At 38.9% G+C, this 20,837-nt stretch overlaps 1 protein-coding gene across 1 annotated transcript in view; it reads left to right on the plus strand.

Annotated features, from left to right (window-relative positions):
- Positions 1-20,837, plus strand: part of nufip2 (nuclear FMR1 interacting protein 2) — a 35,125-nt gene that overhangs the window by 557 nt on the left and 13,731 nt on the right. Inside the window, exon 2 of the mRNA XM_073053381.1 lies at positions 9,579-11,291. Coding sequence (XP_072909482.1) covers positions 9,579-11,291 — 1,713 coding nt within the window. The remainder of the gene's footprint in view (positions 1-9,578; positions 11,292-20,837) is intronic.

Raw genomic sequence — 20,837 nt, forward strand, 5'->3', positions numbered from 1 at the left:
TCCCTTTCCAGAGCCCGATGAGGGGGGAAAGACGCCAGCCCACACATATACTCACTCCACTCGCGGGCTGAAGGGATTTCTGTCAACTAACCAGCCCTTTCTCTCTCTTCCCCCTCCCCCGTCTGTTTTTTTTTGCCCACACCGTTATCAAATTTGTTCTATAGGGCTGCTCTAACCCATAGAGAGTTTTACTTTCCCAACGTGTCTTGGTTTTCACCCACTTTCGATCCCTGTTTTCGATCAGAAAAGGTTTAAGTGTTTTCCAGCCTCACTTCAATTTTTTTTTCTCGGCCTCCTTCTCCCCCTCCCCATTTACCGCGGCACCGTGCCTCTCCCCTTTTTTAAAAAAAAAATCCGATTACACAATATTGATTCAGACTACTTTTTGCAAAAAAAAATTAAGTTTGCTTTGGCCTTTTTTTGGTGGGGTTTCCAGTTTGGCAGGTGCAGTGTGTGTGGCACAGACTTCGGTCTGCAACGTGGGAAAGTCTCCGAGGGCGGGGAGGGTCTGGTCTTACTCGGGGATATCGAGCGCTTGTAAACTCGCTGAGCTATCAGAAATTGCAATGGTGGGTTAAAATGCAGATTATTTCGCTGTTATTAAGTATTCTTGAAAGCACATTTGTGGAGATGAACCGCCGTTTTAAAGGTCATACTAAGGCCTACTTAAACGCAGACGAAGAAGGCAGGGAAAAAGCGTCGAGCTCTCAAAATAGCCATTACTTGTTTTTGTAGCTCATAAATAGACAAGCAATTTGTTCTGAACGGTAGGGAATAATCTTTCCTGTTACCGACTATTTCGGTTCTTTTTATCTAATCACATATGGCCGTGCTTTCAAATTTTCAGCTGAATAATTAGCTTCCAACAACAGAGAAACACTTTAAAGAGAGTCTTCCCATAACAAATCTGCCCACTTATTAATCTGAAATTTAATAAAATTCAGAAAGTGGGTATATAAGATAGTATGCTTATGCATTAATTTTATTGTGCTCTAAGCTATTAATAATTCTAGTGGCAGGCCTCTGTTGAAGTTGGGGAGCAGCACTGCAGTAAATGTTCACTGTATTGGTGTTGCTCAGTGATACAGATTGGTACATTCTCTGTCATATTTGACTGGTCACTATTTTATTTTCTGAAGACGGGAAGAAATATCAAAACTTGTTTTTTTTTGGTGATATCTTCTTGTGAACTCTGACCCTAAAGCATTTTGCCTTTGTTTAAGTACTCTGATCATTCAGTGCTATTTACTATAATGTTTACATGGTTTTGCTTTGTTTATTATAGGGAACAAACAAATTCTAATGCTGAATCACAGGTACTTGCAGAGGGGCAGATTAGTCTTCAATCCAGTTGTTTATTGTAGACTTTTTAACTTTTATAGAGCTGTACTGAAAATTTAGGATTCCAGTTTTCCTCCTCCAAGTCTCCTGTTATCACCTCTCAAAATCGTGCATCTCTCCTTCCAAGCTTGTTTCCAGCCTCCATCGTCCTGTCAGACTGACGAACTTGTTTTAGACACTGAACTAGTAATCATCTTTTTTAATTTTCCTTAAAAGATCAGCCATGATTTGTGTCTTTTGTTGTCATACCAAAATAGCTAATAAACTATGTAATTTTGTAGTTGTATGATCAGTAATTTTCACTAAGCAGTGTCTATTGTCACTGCTATCTTCTATGTCTCCATGTATTTGTCTAGCTGATTGGTGCTGTTTTTAGTGAACCCAAGCTTTGGATTAATCTCCCAGTCCATCGCTGATACCTTGGAGTCAACAGGGACTTGTTCTGCTTCTGCATTTTGCTGATTAGCCACAGCACCTACACTACCCACTCACCAGATTTCTTAATCCAGTCAGCTAAATATTAGAAAGACCAGAGCCATTTAAAGACGTGGCTGCAAAGTTTGTGTGTCAGCCATTATTCTGCTCCTTGAAACTAAACCTGAATTTTCAAAGTTTAATGCCACATTTAAGCTGTGGGCTATGTATGATGGCCATTTGTACCTTTGCAGTATCACTTGAGTCTTTTTTTGCTGGCACCTTCAACCATTCCTGTGTTTCTTGAAATTTTATTCCTAGACTACATTCAAAACTGTTCCTATCATAACTCACTACATAACCAAACACCCTGCTTGCTTATACATTTCCTCTCAGAGCAAGACCTTGATTCTGTTTTATCTTTTGTTTTCAAGTCCTTTCATGATCTTTCTCTAATTTCCTCTACAACTTGCAGTTATTTGCATTCTTGTAGAGCTTGATCAGTCCTGAGTTTAATTGTTCTACCCATGGGCAGCTGTGCCCTCAGCTGTAGAGTCCCCATAATGTGAAATTCTGTCCAACTTTTCCTTTGCAGTTTTACTTATTTACCCTAATATTCCAGTGCTTGTTTGTTTTCAGGTCCTATAAATTTTACCTGTTGTGCTCCTAACATAGCAAGATGGTTGTATCAAAGTACAATTCATGTGCTGTAATAAGCACTTCAACCAGTGAATAGAAGCTTTTCAAACATGAAAAATGTCAGAAACATACAGTATGCCAGAGTATCTGTGAAAAGAAAACAGACATTTCAGGTCAATGTCCCTTGATGAGAATGACAGCTTTAGCCTTGTGCAGGAATATGTGTATTAGGTTCTTTAATAGCATCTATAACTTGAACAATTTTACGAGCAATTTCATTTCAAGCTGTCAAGTATGCTATTTGATAGCTTAACCCTGATAGTATGTGTCAATTGTATTTTGAGTTTGCTAATGTAACTAGGAGGGGAAAAAAACTTTTAATTTGATAGTGTAGCTCATTTTAAAGGGGATAGGTGGTGTAGAAAATATTGGAACTAAATAAATAAATGTTTGCATCCTCTAATTCAAAAGTTCAATCCAAAGTAAAATAGTCAACCATGTTGGCATTTAAGCAATGCTTTTGGTAACTTATCCAGATACTAGTAAATATAATTGCATTTCATTAAGAAATAGGAGTGTGAGTAGGCCACGTGGCCCCTTCAAGCCTGTTCTGCCATTTGATGAGATCATGGTATTTCCTTTACCTGAATTCTTTTTTTTCTGCCTAAACCACACATCTCTGGGATGCCAAAAACAATTCTTCACATTATGTGTGTGTATATATATTTAACAACTAAAAGACTAGGATTTCTGGGTAGATAATTTGAGAATTTTAGTTCCGTGAAGAAATCCTTAAATGACTTCTGTCCTAAATGATTACTTTTCTTCTATCTATTCTGGGTTCTGAGACTGTGACCCCAGTTTGTGATTTTTTTAGCTAATGAAGCCATCAATGTCCAATCGGTTGGGCTCCTTCAGAATGACTTTATTTTATCTTACAGATTTTGTTCCAGCACTGCCCTTCTGTTTGAATTGCACAAACCAATTCAGTATACCTTTTTATTGTCTCTAATACATATCCTTGTATAAAAACACCATATATGTATTCCAGATGTGATTGTGTTTCATGTGATTGTAGTAGGACTTGCTTTTGAACTTTTTGCAGAAGAGTTAGCATGCCATCTTTAACTTCGATGTTTACCGAACTTTGATTTGTATGTTCAATTGCATGAAATACCCTGAGTATTAACACTTTGATCTGTATTTTAGCTCTTCCTACCTCAGCCTGCCAACAATATACTGGCATCTTGCACACACATTCTCCTTCGTTTTCCTTCATCCCTCTTTGCATCATCTGCATGTTTCTTCCATCTTTTATTTTCTCAGTAAAGGAGATTGATTAACTATTTTGTGAAATTAGGTTGCTTTATACATGAATCAAATGTCTGCAAAGTTAACTTTGATCATGTAGACCAGGGGTGTCAAACTCATTTTAGGTCACGGGCCGGATTGAGCAAAATGCAGCTTCATGCGGGCCGGATCAGTCGGACGCGTGCGAACGCAGCTTTCGTTGCCTCCGTTTTTTCAGCCTGCTCTCATGTGTCTCAGTCTCTGCTATAACTACAAAGTGTTTCACTTTACAAATTCCATTTCTTATGAAGAAGACTGCCGAATAAACACTAAAAACCCTGAAAACCTGGTACCTGAATAAACTCAGCATTAGCCATATCATACGCCATAGGCGCTTCGATTACTGGGGCCAGCTTTAATAGTAATTAGATATTATCTCGCGGGCTGGATTTGGCCCGCGTGCCTTGAGTTTGACATATATGATGTAGACAAACCAGAATTTTCTAAGAGCTGAAGAGAAGTTTGACTGTTCAACAGTTTCAAAGGTTCATTTAATGTCAGAAATGTATACAATACACATCCTGAAATGCTTTTCCTTATTTTGGAAAATGGGTTTTTCAAATGGACACACATCCCATTTCCTCTTGTCAGTCTGGGGAAAATAACTGTGCCTAATGTGTTTTTTAACAGCAAAATTCTGATTGTTGTGCTGCTTGGGAATAGTGTAAAGCTAATTAACTGCTATTGTAAGTTGTACTTTAGAGCAGTTTGTTAGACTGATCCAAACTTGGGTAAGAGGCTTTGGCTTTTTAGTATAGCAGATCTGTCAAAACATTTTAAATTATTTTCAAGTATACCTGTTATTGAGAACTGTATTAATCTAGTTATTTTGACAATTATTTAAAACCCTACCAGCTTTAACTGAGAAAGTTGCCTTTGAATTTGAATTGTCCATACCACAGTAACATAATGGCTTTTGGCAAACTTGCAGTGGTTGAGCTGTTGAGTCAAGTTGCCAGACGTACTGCACTAAATGTATCTCACCACTTGAAAGTTTAAGGATTAAAGATGTGTTCCCTATTGGTCTCAATCTCATGAATTTGTTTTTTGGTTGCTTCTATTCAATATGGATTATAAGTATCACATTGTTGAAGTTCTGGATCATTTGTTATTTTTAAAAAGACTTGAGTTACCGTTAAAGGGTTGATTTGCCAAAATTTCCATTCTTTGTACTCGAGATCATCATTTGGTTTGATCTGTTATGGAAGAGGAAAACAGACTGACAGCTCTTAATGGAAGCAACCACTTTTATAAGTTACATATTTTTATTCACTATTTCAAAATGCATGCTTAATTACATAATGCCAGGCTAGTTTCTACCCCATCCTCACCACCCTCCACCTGTGGAAAGCTATTCCTGCTTTCTGAGGTAATGTGCACCCTTTGTTTTAAATGCTGTTGAGCATAAAATGAATTTTAAGGAATTAATGAAACAATATTCTGATCAAATCTTTGCAGCTGTATCTCCATCTTCTGTTGATTTTTAGTAGTTCTACATTATACAATCCAAATCCCTGGAAACTTTCCAGAACTCCCAACTCTACCTCAGAATCAGGCTCTTGTGTGAAATCTAGAGCTGAATCTTTTAGCCGTTGGGAAAATATTAAATGATCTGGATAATGATTTATTGTTTTGGCACTATCAGGAGTAAACAGTCACCATGAACATAAGCATTTTAATTTTATGCCCATTGTAAAGATGGAATATTTTGGATAAGTGTTAAGTTCTGACAGTTCTCTTTAATCACAGTATGAATAGAACATTTTAATACCAGCTTTTATTCTGTTCAAGGCTCTAGATTTGTGGAATGGAGCTTGCCATGATTGCTGGCAACTCTGGTCCAAATTTGTTTTTGCAGATTTTATAGCTAACACATACTTAGACTTGTGATTGATTCACTTACAGGTAAACATGTGCTAGTAGCCTGCACCATCCAGTGCATTCAAGTATTTCAAATTTCAGTGTTAGGGTGAATATTATTTGGACAACTAAATGATGAGTTGTATCAATATTAACACAGTATAATGTTTATCGTGTATATTAGTGTCCTTGAATGCTCTAAGGCTTTGTAGCCAATTATTTCTTGCTGAGTAGGTATAGTCTAATATGGCATGAAACTGTATTATCCACAGGCCCTTTGGCTCAACTAGTCCATACCAGACACAGCATCCTTCCTGCTAGTCCCAGTTCCTAACCCTCCAACACACCTTCATGTACCTATCCATATTCCTCTGAAATGTTGCAGTTGTACCCACCTTAGCCACTTCCTATAGCAGCTCATTCCATGTACTCACTACTCTGTAAAGAAGTTGCTTCTGGTAAATCTATCTCCTCTTATCTTAAAAGTTTCTGTGCATAGTGTTGCAAAATAGATCATTGACCAATTAGTAAGTGCTCATCAGTATTATGCTAAAGTATTAACTGGGAAAATTTGCTGAGTTTGAACCCTATTATTCTATTGACGATTTTAGTCTCCGAGTCAAATCAGTCTGGGTGTAAATCATTAATCTGAGGTAAGAAAAAAATAACATGGATCTATTAATGTTCTTTATTTTCAATAGAAAGAAAAATTCACTAACTTGATACAAATACAAAAGTTTAACTATCTTAAAGGATGTTAAGAAACATAGAAAACCTATAGCACAAAACAGACCCTTCGGCCCACAAAACTGTGCCGAACATGTCCTTACCTTAGAAATTACCTAGAGTTACCCATAGCCCTCTATTTTTCTAAGCTCCGTGTACCTATCCAGGAGTCCCTTAAAAGACCCTATCGTATCCGGCTCCACCACCATCACCGGCAGCCCATTCCACACACTCACCACTCTGTGTAAAGAAAAAAAAAATTAAAAATAAAATTATGCCTGACATCTCCTATGTACCTACTTCCAAGCACCTTAAAACTGTGCCCTCTCATGCTAGCCGTTTCAGCCCTGGGAAAAAGCCTCTGACTATCCACAAGATCAATACCTCTCATCCTTCGTCACTCCAGGGAGAAAAGGCCAGGTTCACTCAGCCTATTCTCATAAGGCATGCTCCCCAATGCAGGCAACATCCTTGTAAATCTCCTCTGCACTCTTTCTATGTTGTGTATCTTTATCAAAGTACTAACTTGAATTTCACTAATCTTGAAACAAATACTTAGATTTGAGTCAGGGTGCCACTTCGGTTGAAGGATCTGATACTTTGAATAAGAGGCTGGTCTTGAAAAAATCGTGACCTACATTTCTCCATGCTTAAGATATGAAGTGTTGCGTGTTCTTTTTAGATGGTCTGACATATTCAGATGTCATTTAAAAGGGAAATTTTCCATAACCTAGAAGTCCACTCTTGTCCAGACCAGACAATTCAGGAGAATAGTTATGTCTGTTATGTCTATTCTCCCTATACTCTCATCAATTTTGCCCCAATTCTATCACTCAGCAGCACACTAGATAATTTACAGTGACCAATTAATCTACTAATCTTCACTTTGTGGATATGTGGGAAGAAACCCATGCAGATTCCATAAGCAGTGCTTGATGTCGGGTCATTTTGATTGCTCTGAATCATGGATCCTCTTGAAGCATAGTTGATTTTTGTCCTTCTATTTCAAGATTCTGGATGCTTCTCTCAGCTAGGCAATCAGTCTGTCTCAGCCTATGATAATCTGCACTTTCCTATTCTATTGTCTTCGAAGCATCTAGATCATATATGTCAAACTCAAGGCCCGCAAATTATCTTTGGATTATCTTTGGCCCGCGAGATAATATCTAATTACTATTAAAGCTGGCCCCAGTAATTGAAGCGCCTATGACGTATGATATGGCTAATGATGAGTTTATTCAGGTACCAGGTTTTCAGGGTTTTTAGTGTTTATTCGGCAGTCTTGCTCGGCAGTCTTCTTCATAAGAAACGGAATTTGTAAAGTGAAACACTTTGTAGTTATAGCAGAGACTGAGACACATGAGAGCAGGCTGAAAAAACGGAGGCAACGAAAGCTGCGTTCGCACGCGTCCGACTGATCCGGCCCGCATGAAGCTGCATTTTGCTCAATCCGGCCCGTGACCTAAAATGAGTTTGACACCCCTGAATACTTGTCCATGATTGGTCAACCTGATTTCTAGGTTCTAGGTTTCTACCATCTGCAGTTTTTGATTTTTTTCATTGGCTGAATTTGCTACATGGAGTGGGTAGGGAGGGTGTTGGTGAGGAGTAGGGGATACTTTGTAGAAACAATTAGCATAGTACTGTGTAAGTTACACATTTGTTTCAAAAATTACATTAAGCTCTACCCAATTTTTTTATATCTGACTATTAAAAGTAATTTAGAATAAATTTAGTTATATATTGAACAACATGGGTTTTGAAGCAGTTTGGTGCTTTCAATGCATTTGCCTCTGTAAAGGATTTTTTTCATGAATTTTAGTTCTGCTTCCAATGGGGGAGGGTGGCTTAAACCAATATCAGAAAGGTGGTTATGCAGTTAACTTTATAATTTCTATCTGCCACTTGTTATTCAGTAAGCATAATTTTGGTGTTCTACTTCTTTCCTACACAAGATGCACTTTAATAAATACTAAAACTTTTGAGGACCCTTTCCCACTGCCTACTGCTTGTATTCTATTTGAGCATATTGCGATGTCTTATCTGCATTTCTTCTATCCCTACTTTATGTCCCTTGGTTCCTCTAGTAATGCTGTATATGAATTATATGTTGCTATCCTTTGGCCCGGATTCTTTTTTATACTCTGCTTTTGATCCTTGATTAGCCATTATGAACCTTCTGTATACACAATTGCTGAGTGAAGGGCTCTTTATAAATCTACATACTGGCACAAATAAACATTAGTATTTAAATGTTGACATTGAGAATCTGAATGTTGGTGTTCAATGGATATTTAAATTTTTTAATCTGGAAGTTGTGTGGATTATATTTGCTGACCAAGATTCATGAATCTGAAGCCTCTTTTGGTCAGGGTCGTCCATGGATGTTGTGTCCTAGCTGTCTAGATACACAAGCCAGGACAGTACAATATAGAGAGCAAGCTCCTCCCTCTCCACACATCTGATGAACCCAAAGGAGCGGCAGAAGCAGATAGTTTACCTCTAACGCCTTTGCAAGAGTTACCGGTCACTGTTGAACTCAACTGTTAGGGACTCCAGGTCCGGATATTTCCCTCGGAGTAACTCCTGAAGCCTTCCCCATGAGTAGGCATAGCTGCAAGGTAACAGATGTTTGAAGCCAGAGTTTTCCTTCCAGATGAGACACCAAGTCCCATCAGCCTGACACTGCTGTTTTTATGGTGCTAGTAAGGCTCTTGTCAGTAGAAATGGTTCTACTGAGCTTCATAGCCAAGCTATGCATGAAGGCCAGGAGTTGGTTGTCAGAGGCTATTTAATAGGTGGTGGGCTTTCCCCACCCCCAGCTAAAACAACCTTAAGGAAAGATTGATGAATCATTTTATTTTAAAACTACCTTTTATAGAGACATGTTCAGTCCACTTGCTGGAATCCAAATAGCCTTTCATCTATCGCCACTATTCTTAGCAAAGACTATTGGTAACCATTACAAATGTCACTGAAATCAATGCTAAACAAATAAACAGAAGTGCATGTTGTTTAGTACATATTATAATGTTGCTAATCTGAATAATGCTGACATTTTATATTAGCGGACAGTTGAGTAATGTTAATTTTCTTGGGTGTAATCCAAAATGATTAATTCAGAGGTTAACTTTGCTAATAGTCTGAATCCAAAACGTATGGCAGATAATCTTATAGTCTCTGCAGTTGAGAATATTGTTTTAAAAAAAATAGATCATAAGGGCCTAATTCTTGTCTCTTCCTCTTAGGTTTTGAAGAATTAAATGGTGATGCAGGATCAGAGGACGAACTTGAATCTACAGCAAGCCAGGAAACTGAAGAGTTAAACTTGATTTCTTCCAGCACAGTTAACGGCAGGAAGCAATTTGTAGACACTAATTTCAACCCCAGGCACACAACAAAAACTATTGTACACAACAGAGTGGTTAATAAAACAAAGAATTATAATCAAAAAAACAGTATGGACAAAAAAAATGATAAAGTCTTTGAGAATAAATCTAGGGACAACAGATCAATTGAGAAAAAGGAGGCTTTGTCGTTTCTCAATGGTGTTATATCTAGCAGCTCTGGGTGTATTACAAATGGATTTTCTGTCAAGAATTCAGCTGACAATGACGGTAGTGGGTCTGAGAGTGGTTACACTACTCCGAAGAAACGCAAGGGCAGGAGGAATAGTGACAAAGGTGTTGAGAACTTAAATTTGTTTCAAGACAAAATCATGCAGCACGAGGGGAATCCACTAACCCCAAAATTAGATCTTGAGAACACCAAACTTGAGTTACCTGAGCAGAAGGCAAGTCGTTTGGAAAATGCTAAACCTAGTGGTAGGTATGAACTGGCAACAGTTAATACAGCTGGAGCTCGTGGGAAGGTGGGAGTTGGTGAAACTCAACGAAAAAATTCAGATGGAAAACCTAGTGGAGGTAAGAAATATGAAGAGAAACCTAAATCAAAAGCAGCATCTGTAACTTCAAAGGAAGATTCCTGGACCCTCTTTAAGCCACCTCCAGTCTTCCCAGTGGATAACAGTAGTGCAAAAATTGTTCCGAAGATTAGTTATGCAAGTAAAGTTAAAGAGAACCTCAACAAGTCATCCTCTAATCAGTCACTGGCTCTGGACACTCAGACACAAGCTTCAGGTCGTTTGTCACAGGTTCCTATGTCTGCTGTGAAAACTGTCACCTCAACTAGCTTTTCCAATGGCTTGGCTTCAGTAGTGACTGATGGGCATATTGGTGTTTCAGGGGTCCAGACAGTTACTACTGCCAACACTGTAGTGCCTGCCTCATCTGGGAGTGAAACTTCTGTGTCCCCTGATGGCACAGACCCAGTGGCCACAGAACAAAGAAAGCAGGGTCTCTTTGTCTACCCTTCAAATATGCAATCGGTGCTTCCTGGCACAGCACAGGTGGAACTACCGTCACAAACAACTCAACAAAACCTGGGGGATATTTTCCAGAACCAGTGGGGGTTATCTTTTATAAATGAGCCAAGTGCTGGCCCTGAGCTAGCCACTGTAAAATCTGTGGACAACCCACCTCTGGATTTGACATTTCAAGCTGAATGTGCAGCCACTTTGGTTTCACAGGGCGCTGAACTATCTTCAGGATCTGAAATTCCTGTGTTTCCAAAGGCATATGAACTAGACAAACGGACTAGCCCTCAGGTTCTCAGCAATGTCATGAAGACTGCCACAGTGGCTGCTAGTGTTTCTGCTGAGAGCACGGCCCGGTCTGTGGAGCCACATGTTAGTGAACTGCAAAAGATGGCTGCTACGAGCCAAAGTGCAATAGGTTTTGCCCCGAAGGACTTTGGGAATGAAACACCACAACAGGCCTCTTCTACCAATGCTTTGGTGCCATCAGCCAAAGAACACCATCCAAGGTACCACAGAGGCTCTGACAGAAAAGACAGCTTTGGGTCATTTGACTTGAAATCCGCTGTTATGTATCACACTAAAGGTAATATTTTAATGGTGTTTTCACACAAATGGAATTACACTCAGTTCTGAGAAATTTAGAAACTTGGGTTACCTGTGTAGCTTTCTGCATCTTATTGCCTGTTTACATTGGAAATTAAAATATCAATTCAGGTAGCAGGTCCAAATCTTAGAAGCTTGCTCTATATCAACAAGGTGCCATTTGGGAGGAATATCAGCAAAACACAAGATAATTTGAATCTGGAGCAACATTATCTGCTAGAGGGACTCAGTAGGTCGAGTAGCATCTGAGAGAAAAATTGTTGATGTTTTAGGTCTAAACTGCACCAGTTCTGATGCTACTCAACTTATTGAGTTTCACCAGCTGATTGTTTATTGGGAGGAATATCATACCAGTATGCAAGTCAAGCTGGTATGATATTCCAGTTTGAAAAGGTCAGTACATGGTAACCCATCAAGAAATATTTATTGAACTGGCAGTAGCTCTTGTTGTTCTTGTACTATTGTCAAGTGTTGTCACTCTGCTCTGTCAATTGTTCCTGTAATGAATGCTTATTTCCAGCAGCAATTAAACCTAGATCCATACCTTGCACCACATCTCATTGAAACTCAACCTTATAAAATTCCTATAGGTTGCAAGGAGAATTTTTTTTCTGGTTAAGGGATCTAGAACCAGTTTACTCGGCGGTAGTGAGTCATTGAAGTTCTGTAGTCCTGAGGAACGTGGGGGCTCACCCAATTTGGATCCTTAGATTCAAATCATAAGTGGATGATATAGGTTGTTTTAGTGCTGCTGATGGTAGGATGAAACTTCATCTTGCGGCAATAATTGTTGATTACTGCAAATCAAGGATTCATCCAGCCCTCCTGTTAAACAGTATGAAATTTTATAGTGATTTTGTTTTGATGATTGCTATGTAATATAATTGAATGTCAGTCAGTTGGTTCTGTTATTCAGGAGTGTGCAGGTAAATGTTGACATTTTGACAATAATCAAAATGTCTTAATTAGGCAACTGGTTTATATTTGTGATTATTGGCAGATACCAAATTAAACTGCTAATTTTGGACAAGGACAATGTTTTGATTTGCTTATGCTACAAGAGTGGCTAATTTGGAAATGAAGAGGGGCTATGGCTTCCATAAGTGATAAGACAAAATCTCTTTGATTTGCTTTTGGTCACAAGCTGCTCTGACCAATGTATTTATTGTCCTGGACTTCAGTGTGAAGAGCAAAAAAAAAGGAATTTAATATCTTTTAATTGACATGGATTATATTGAGACTAGTAAGCTAGGAGAGGTAGCAGCTGTCTCATTAGTCATACAGTATTGTGCAAAAGTCCTAAGCACACTAGATTTTTTTAATATAAATTCTGTTTTCGATTTTTTTTGTCTATTGCATTAGTGTCAGTAGAAATGAGCAAATTTTGAATTTCCAAATGTTCATTTTTCCAAAAAAATAGATTTTTTTTATTTAGTTAAATCTTTCTTAATGTAACATATTAAGTAATAGATTTTTTTAACTAAATAAATTCTGTACTAGTTAGTTTTTCAAGTAAAAGTTTGGTTACTTTGTAGGTATTTAGCACAGTGTATGATTAAATGAAGGTAACTGTGCTGATGATCAATGACATAATGAGTTGAATGAACTAAACTGGTTAACTGAAGCAAACTAGCATAGGAGTCCAACTGGATAAAGGACAACCAAGCTAAAAGCTGAGGGTTTGGCACATGCGACAGTTTACTCCTTATAAATCATCAATTCTTACACCATGGCCAGAGTGAGCATAGCAACAAAACACACGGTCAGCATAAGCAAGGTCTCTCCCAAGCAGAAATTTTCCAGCAGACAAGAGTTTCAAGACGTGTTGTCCAATCTCTTCCTGGAAAAGGTACAAAGAAATGGGCATGGTGGGAGAACCAGAAACACAGTAGTTGGCTACAGAGACTAAGTGCAGCAGCCAAGAGATGCATCAAACTGATATTCCTTCTAAATTAGTCCATCTCTACTATCAGCTCTGAACTCAAAGAAACCACTGGAAACCAAGTATGTCCCTGTACAGCCCAGAGAAGTCTTGCTAGAAGTTAGTCTTCATGGAAGAGTTGCTACCAAAAAGCCATTCCTCAAACATGGGAACAAAGCTAAGAGATTCACTTAAGCACATAAACACAAGGATTGGGATGCTGAGCAGGAGGAAGTGTCTGCAGTCAACAGTGAAGCACGGTAGAGGTTCCCTCCAGGCTTGGATCTGCATTTCTGCAAAAGGAGTTGGTGATCTGGTCAGAATTAATGGAATCCTCAATGCTGAGAAGTATAAGCAGACTCTTGTCCATCAAGTAGTACATTTGCAAAGATGTCTGGTCAGTCCCAACTTCATTCTGCAGCAGGACAATGGCCCCAATCACACGGTCAAGGTCATAAAGGACTATCTTCAGTGAAAAGAAGAATAAGGAGTTCTCCTGTGAGCCCTGATCTCAACATCATCAAGGCTGTCCAAGATTACCTGGAGTGACAGAAGCAAGCAAGACGGCCAATGTCTGTAATAGAACTACAGCAAGTTCTCCGGGATGCTTGGAATAACCTACCAGCCAATTTTTCTTATAAAACTGCACTACAGTATACCTAAGAGAATTGATGCAATTTTAAAGGCAAAGGGTGATTACTCCAAATACTGATTTGTTTTAGTTCTTTTGTGACTGTTTACTGCTCTTTATAGTATTATTTTATATTTAGAAATTTAATTTTCATTATTTTTGAAAGCTTCTTTGCTATACAGATTTTCTTGCATGTGCCTAAGGCTTTTGCACAGAACTGAATGTACTAGCAAAAAAAGAGGGTGATAACAGATAGTTTGTTGAGAAGGACAAGCTAATTGTACCAAAATTCAGTGATAGCTAGACCAGGGGTAAGCTGTAATAGGTTTGTCTATGAACAGATTGTCCTTTAGACTTTGAAATGGTGAGGGGAATGAATTTGAATAATTGTAATCTGCTAGAAAAATCAGATTATTTTAGTTGTTTGTAATAGATAGATAGATACTTTATTCATCCCCATGGGGAAATTCAACATTTTTTCCAATGTCCCATACACTTATTGTAGCAAAACTAATTACATACAATACTTAACTCAGTAAAAATATGATATGCATCTAAAATCACACTCTCAAAAAGCATTAATAATAGCTTTTAAAAAGTTCTTAAGTAGTTTACTTAAATACATTGAGTCCTAACCCCGGCACTTTAACATATCTTATTCCTGGCGGTTGAATTGTAAAGCCAAATGGCATTGGGGAGTATTGATCTCTTCATCCTGTCTGAGGAGCATTGCATCGATAGCAACCTGTCGCTGAAACTGCTTCTCTGTCTCTGGATGGTGCTATGTAGAGGATGTTCAGGGTTTTCCATAATTGACCGTAGCCTACTCAGCGCCCTTCGCTCTGCTACCGATGTTATACTCTCCAGTACTTTGCCCACGACAGAGCCTGCCTTCCTTACCAGCTTATTAAGACGTGAGGCGTCCCTCTTCTTAATGCTGCCTCTCCAACACGCCACCACAAAGAAGAGGGCGCTCTCCACAACTGACCTATAGAACATCTTCAGCATCTCACTACAAACATTGAATGACGCCAACCTTCTAAGGAAGTACAGTCGACTCTGTGCCTTCCTGCACAAGGCATCTGTGTTGGCAGTCCAGTCTAGCTTCTCGTCTAACTGTACTCCCAGATACTTGTAGGTCTTAACCTGCTCCACACATTCTCCATTAATGATCACTGGCTCCATATGAGGCCTAGATCTCCTAAAGTCCACCACCATCTCCTTGGTCTTGGTGATATTGAGACGCAGGTAGTTTGAGTTGCACCATATCACAAAGTCCTGTATCAGTTTCCTATACTCTTCCTCCTGTCCATTCCTGACACACCCCACTATGGCCGTGTCATCAGCGAACTTCTGCACATGGCAGGACTCCGAGTTATATTGGAAGTCTGATGTGTACAGGGTGAACAGGACCGGAGAGAGCACGGTCCCCTGCGGCGCTCCTGTGCTGCTGACCACCGTGTCAGACCTACAGCCTCCCAACTGCACATACTGAGGTCTATCTGTCAAGTAGTCCACTATCCAATCCACCATGTGAGAGTCTACTCCCATCTCCGTTAGTTTGTGCCTTAAGATCTTGGGCTGGATGGTGTTAAAGGCACTAGAGAAGTCCAGGAATGTAATCCTCACAGCACCACTGACCCCATCCAGGTGAGAGAGGGATTTGTGCAGCAAATACGTGATAGCATCCTCCACTCCCACCTTCTCCTTATATGCAAACTGAACAGTATCCCGGGCGTGCCTGGTTTGTGGCCTCAGATTCTGTATTATCAGCCGCTCCATGGTCTTCATCACGTGCGACGTCAAGGCAACAGGTCTGAAGTCATTCAACTCCTTTGGTTGTGGTTTCTTCGGTACCGGGACAATACAGGATGTTTTCCACTGTCTGGGTACTCTTCTCTGCTCCAGGCTCATGTTGAAGATGCGCTGTAGTGGTTCTCCCAGCTCAGTCGCACAGGCCCTCAGTAATCGTGGGGAAACTCCATCCGGTCCAGCCGCCTTGCTGGTACAGATCTTGTTTTATTTTATCTCGGTTTGTGGGAGATGTTGAAATTAACTATTTTCTCCATGTTCCTTAGGATTCCATTTGGTTAACATTTAGTTCAGCAATTAATGGTAGACTTCCTTTACAGTCACCATTGTCAGTTGAAAGTTCAGAGATGGAAATGTCAATATTTTCCATTTATGCAAATATTTTGATCTAATAACTAAAATATAAATCCTGTTAGTCTCACTAACATCTGCTGAGAAACAGATGCAAAGTATTTGGTGTTAGACCAGAAACTCGGGTGACATAATGTCATTTGCTTTGGTAGAAAGAGTAAGGAAGCTAATGTTGGCTAATGGTGTAGCTGAGAGTGATAACTCAAGTCGTAGTGAGCATTTACAAAGATAAATAGTAATTTGGTCACAAACTGCAAGAAGGGAGAATTTCAATTGGCCTTTGTTGCCAGGAAGATGGGTGGTAAGAATATAAAAAGCAGATCTTTGAGACAAACCAATATAGATTCGGTAAACTGAATGCAAAGAAGAGGAACAAGTATATCGGATCGGCAAATATCAAATGAAGTTTAGAAGGACAAGATATTTTTGCGGAAGGTTCTGATTGGAATTGATGGTGCAGATAAGTTTTATTATGATTCTAATTCCATTAAGAACAGAACAAATATTAAATCTTGTTCACTTTTCGACCTATCCCACAACTGTATAAAAACTAGAATAGTTCACTTGGTTAATTTTTGGGATGAGCAGGCTGTGCCATTGAGAGTCTGAACAGATTGGGTCTAAATTCCTTGGCATTTAGAAAAATGTAGGGTGACTTATTCAAACATACAAGATCCCAGGGGACCGTGTTTTCAGTAGTAGAAAAGTCTTGAACAATAGGACATAGTTACAAGGGTCATTTAAAACCTAGAAGAGTGGAAAATGTCTTCACTTAGGTGGTGACTTTCTAGAATTTTCCACCGTAGAGAGTGGTGGAGATTAGATCATTGGATGTATTTAAGATGGAGATAAATGTTTGAAAGATTGTGGGCAGTAAGGAACTGGTACAGAGGTGGTGTTACGGCCAATGGTCATATTGGTTGAGTACGCTCAGAGCCTGATGGCTTACTTGTATTTAAAGGTTGATTATGTAGACCTAAGATCTTGTTACCTGATTTGGTGGGTATGAAACTCCACCCAGGAGAGTTTTGATTGCTTAGTTTTCAAGTGACTTCAAGAATGAACTTTTCTAGTTTATGGAGAATTGTGTGATAAGTAGGAAAGTGCATAAAATTTAAGATTAGGGTTAAATTTTAATCTTACTTTATTATTAATGGAATCATATTACAGCTGGAATCATGGTTAACCTACCACTGGAGACATATTCAGTCCATTGTGTCCTTGCCAGTAGAAAAGGCAAACAACCTAGCCTAATCCCACATTCTATCATTGGGTATCAGTTCTTCAAATACATATCCAAGTACTGTTTAAAGGTGACATGGGTTTCTACCTCTATGCTCTTTCCATGCAGTTTCAGACCACCATCTGCCTGTGGATAGGTTTTTTTCCCCTAATCTTGCCTCTGTTTGAGGGTAAGGAATCACATTAAATCCATTTACCCTTTTGAGGACTTTTCTACTTCGCAATCCAAGCCCATTGTGAACTAGTACATCAATGAAGTATTCTTTCTTTTCATTGGCAAGGCAAATGGTCCCAATCTTTGTTCAGATACTTTCAGAATCTGGTGTGGAACATGCATATGACTTGACTGTCCTCTAGAGCTGTGATTTAAAACATCATTTGCTGAGAATGTTGGCCTGGATCAAGGTTCTGACATTGTTTATCTTGCCAGTGGATTACAAAAGTTTTGACAAGAAAGTTGGTCTTGTGCAGCGCTTGCCATAGCATATTTTTGTCTCCAGAAGCAAATAATAGGACAGATAGGCCAAAAGTTTTGTTCCAGCTTTGAGATCCTGAACTTCAAATAGGCTTTTTCTCAGTTGGTGTGAGGTTGTAATGGCATACTGAAGTAGTGAATAATTTTTATCATTGATGTCTTATGTTTTCCCAAGAGGAGACTCCTGAGATATGGGAAGTGGCCTGTGTTTTTCCAAGATCATGTCCTGGGTATTTATTGTCAGAGGGTGTTGTGCAGACATTAGTTGAGGACCTTGCTCTTATGGGGTTGGTGGGAGGGGAGGGTAATTTTGATGTCTTCATACAGAAATTTACAAAGTTTGATTGGGATAAACTGTAGATAGTGGGACATCTGACAAGAAGGGTTTTTTTTTAAAGTGACACAAGGAGAGTCCAGGACCAGTACTCTCCAAAAGGCAAGTCTAGCAGGATTATAGAACTCTGAGGGATATTGAATTTCTGTTTAGGAAAAGGAGGCATTTCTTGGGTTTAGGCTGCTTGGATCAAGCAAATCTCTTGGTGTAGGAGTAGACTTGAGAGGGAAACTGGGAAGGTGAAAAGACATTGGTAGGTAAGGTAATGAAAATCCTAAAATTCTACCAAGTATATTAAGCAAAAACATAACTAGTTCCTCTTGAGGATCAATGTTATGTATGGTATTATGGGAGATTAACAAGGTCCTAAATATTTCTAAATGAATATACCATGGAGATGGCTTGAAACATTTGCACATTACAAAAGGGGGTACTGACAATCATAAAACACATAATGTTCTTGTATTTAATGGGGGCTGCAAAGACAAGCCAGGGAACTACATGCCAGTGAGCCTGATGTTAACAAGAAAGCTGCTTCAGGGTGTTTTGAGATAGTGCATGTCTCACAAAATTGAACTTTTTTTTTCTTTGAAGAGCTAACTAAGTGGATTGACAAGAGCATGGTAGTGGAGATTATATATGTGGACTTTAGCAAGGTGTTTGACAAAATCTTGACTACTAGGTTGACCCAGGGAGTTTGGATCGTATGGAATCCAGGGTGGGCTGGCCAGCTGCATGTATAATTAATGTCGTGTTAGGAGTACATGGTGGCAATGAAAGGTTGTTTTTCATTTAGAGGCCTGTGGTAACTGGTATGTCAGAAGGATCAGTGCTTGGCCCAATTATTTGGAAGCTAGTGCATTTGGCATTAAGTTTGTGGGTGACACCAAAATTGTGTTGTGTACAATGAAGGAGGTTATTTAAGATCACAACAGGATCCAAATTAACTGGGAAAGTGGGACAAGGAATGGCAGGTTACCAAAGGAAATGTTAGAGGTGGGTAAAATTAGAAAGTTTAAAATGCATTTTTTCAGACAGGTACATGGATATGAAAAGTTTAGAGGAATATGAGGCAAATATGGGCATTTTCTCTTCCCAACTGTTTAGTTAGCATGGACAAATTGGGCTAGAGGGATTGTTTCCATGATGTTGAGCTGACTACTGTATATACTTGTCTGTATACTGCTCAATGACTACCTAAAGGTGGAGGCAGTGGAAAAATTTTTCATTGGTGCCGTAGATATGCTTCAACTTCGATGTGGACAACTTGGTGGAAGTGAGTTTCAACACTGCAGTGAGATAGAATGGGAAGAGTAGTTTCCTCCTATTTCCAAAGGCTGTAAACTTCACATCAACTTTTACAGACTTGTGTAAACTTCACCCAGCTTCAAAGGACAACATCAAACCTGACTTGTTCGAGCTGAGGCAGAAAGTCTGCTAGCCATTTCATTGTGCTGTTCTATTCTGTTCTGCTTTGGTTAATACAGAAAAAGTTAGTTTGCTCTCTTCCCCCCCCCCCAAATTTCCAGCATACATAACATTTAATTATAATTAGATGCATTGATCATCTTGTGACTGTAATGATTCCTATCTTAAAGAGTAAAATCTGATGCTGGAGTGCATGGGTCTTGTTTATATGGAACAGAGTTTTAAAGGTACCAATTGCCTCTTTTTAATAGATCCAAATTTTACTGTTAAATTCTGTATTGTATTAGCAATTAGTTCAAAAGGCCCCATGGAAACTTTCCACATTGGGTATTTGTTACTATGCTTTGTTTTCATACAATGGGTAGTGGTGTTTAGGGGTAAGTGTAAAGGTTTGCAGCTAATTTAAACCAGATATAGTTCTTGCAAGTATTGAGAATTCTTACCCTTTTTGTATATTAGTCGTCGCCAACCTGTTGATCGCGATCGACTGGTTGATCTTTGAGACTTTCCCAGTAGATCCTGAAAAATAAATACACAAATACTGTTGAGAGATTGTTTCCGGGTTGCGGGGTTTTAGTTCCGTTCTTTCTGCCCAGTGTGCATGCCTGTAGCTCCCCCGCACTACACAGTGAACTTCAGTGGTCCCCAACCACCAGGCTGTGAGGAAACAATGTGAGTCCAGGAATTTGTTTCCCCGTATGAGAAGAGTTCAGAAACTTTCTATTATCCAAATATGCTTTTTGCATACTTCATGATGTAAAAGTGGAATTTTAGAAATTGCTGTATAGTATGCACCAGTGCATTTGACACTTTACTAGCCAGTTGCCACAGTTAGTTTTAGATGTGGGACTATGTTAATCTATGGTATTTACATAAATATCAGCAACACTTGAGTTTTAATTTAAAACAATGGGATTATTTCTGAAGTTGGGTATTTGCTTCTGTCCTGATAAAAGAAAAAAATCTTTTCTTCAGTGTAAATGGGCCACAAAATTTTAGTAAGTAAATCAATAGTGTTGTTGGAGTTTAAATGGAGATGAGAATTCTGAATATAATAAAATGTTAAGCAGTGTCAGCTAGCTGCTGGAGAATCTGAATTTGCTTGATAAATGTCTTAAAGTTATTTCTAAAATTAGTTCTGTATCTCAAATGAGTATTTATTCCAAATGATGTGCAGTGGACTCTGCTTAATTGGGACATGGAAGCCAGTACATTTTGGTCCAATTAGCTGGTGTCATGGGAATAGTTAAAATGGTAATAAAAAAGACAAACTACTGTTTAACTGGGTAACTAATTATTTATTTAAATAAAATACAGAATAAATTGGAACAC

Source organism: Hemitrygon akajei, chromosome 8 (genome assembly GCF_048418815.1).
Source record: "Hemitrygon akajei chromosome 8, sHemAka1.3, whole genome shotgun sequence".
Taxonomy (NCBI): Eukaryota; Metazoa; Chordata; class Chondrichthyes; order Myliobatiformes; family Dasyatidae; genus Hemitrygon; species Hemitrygon akajei.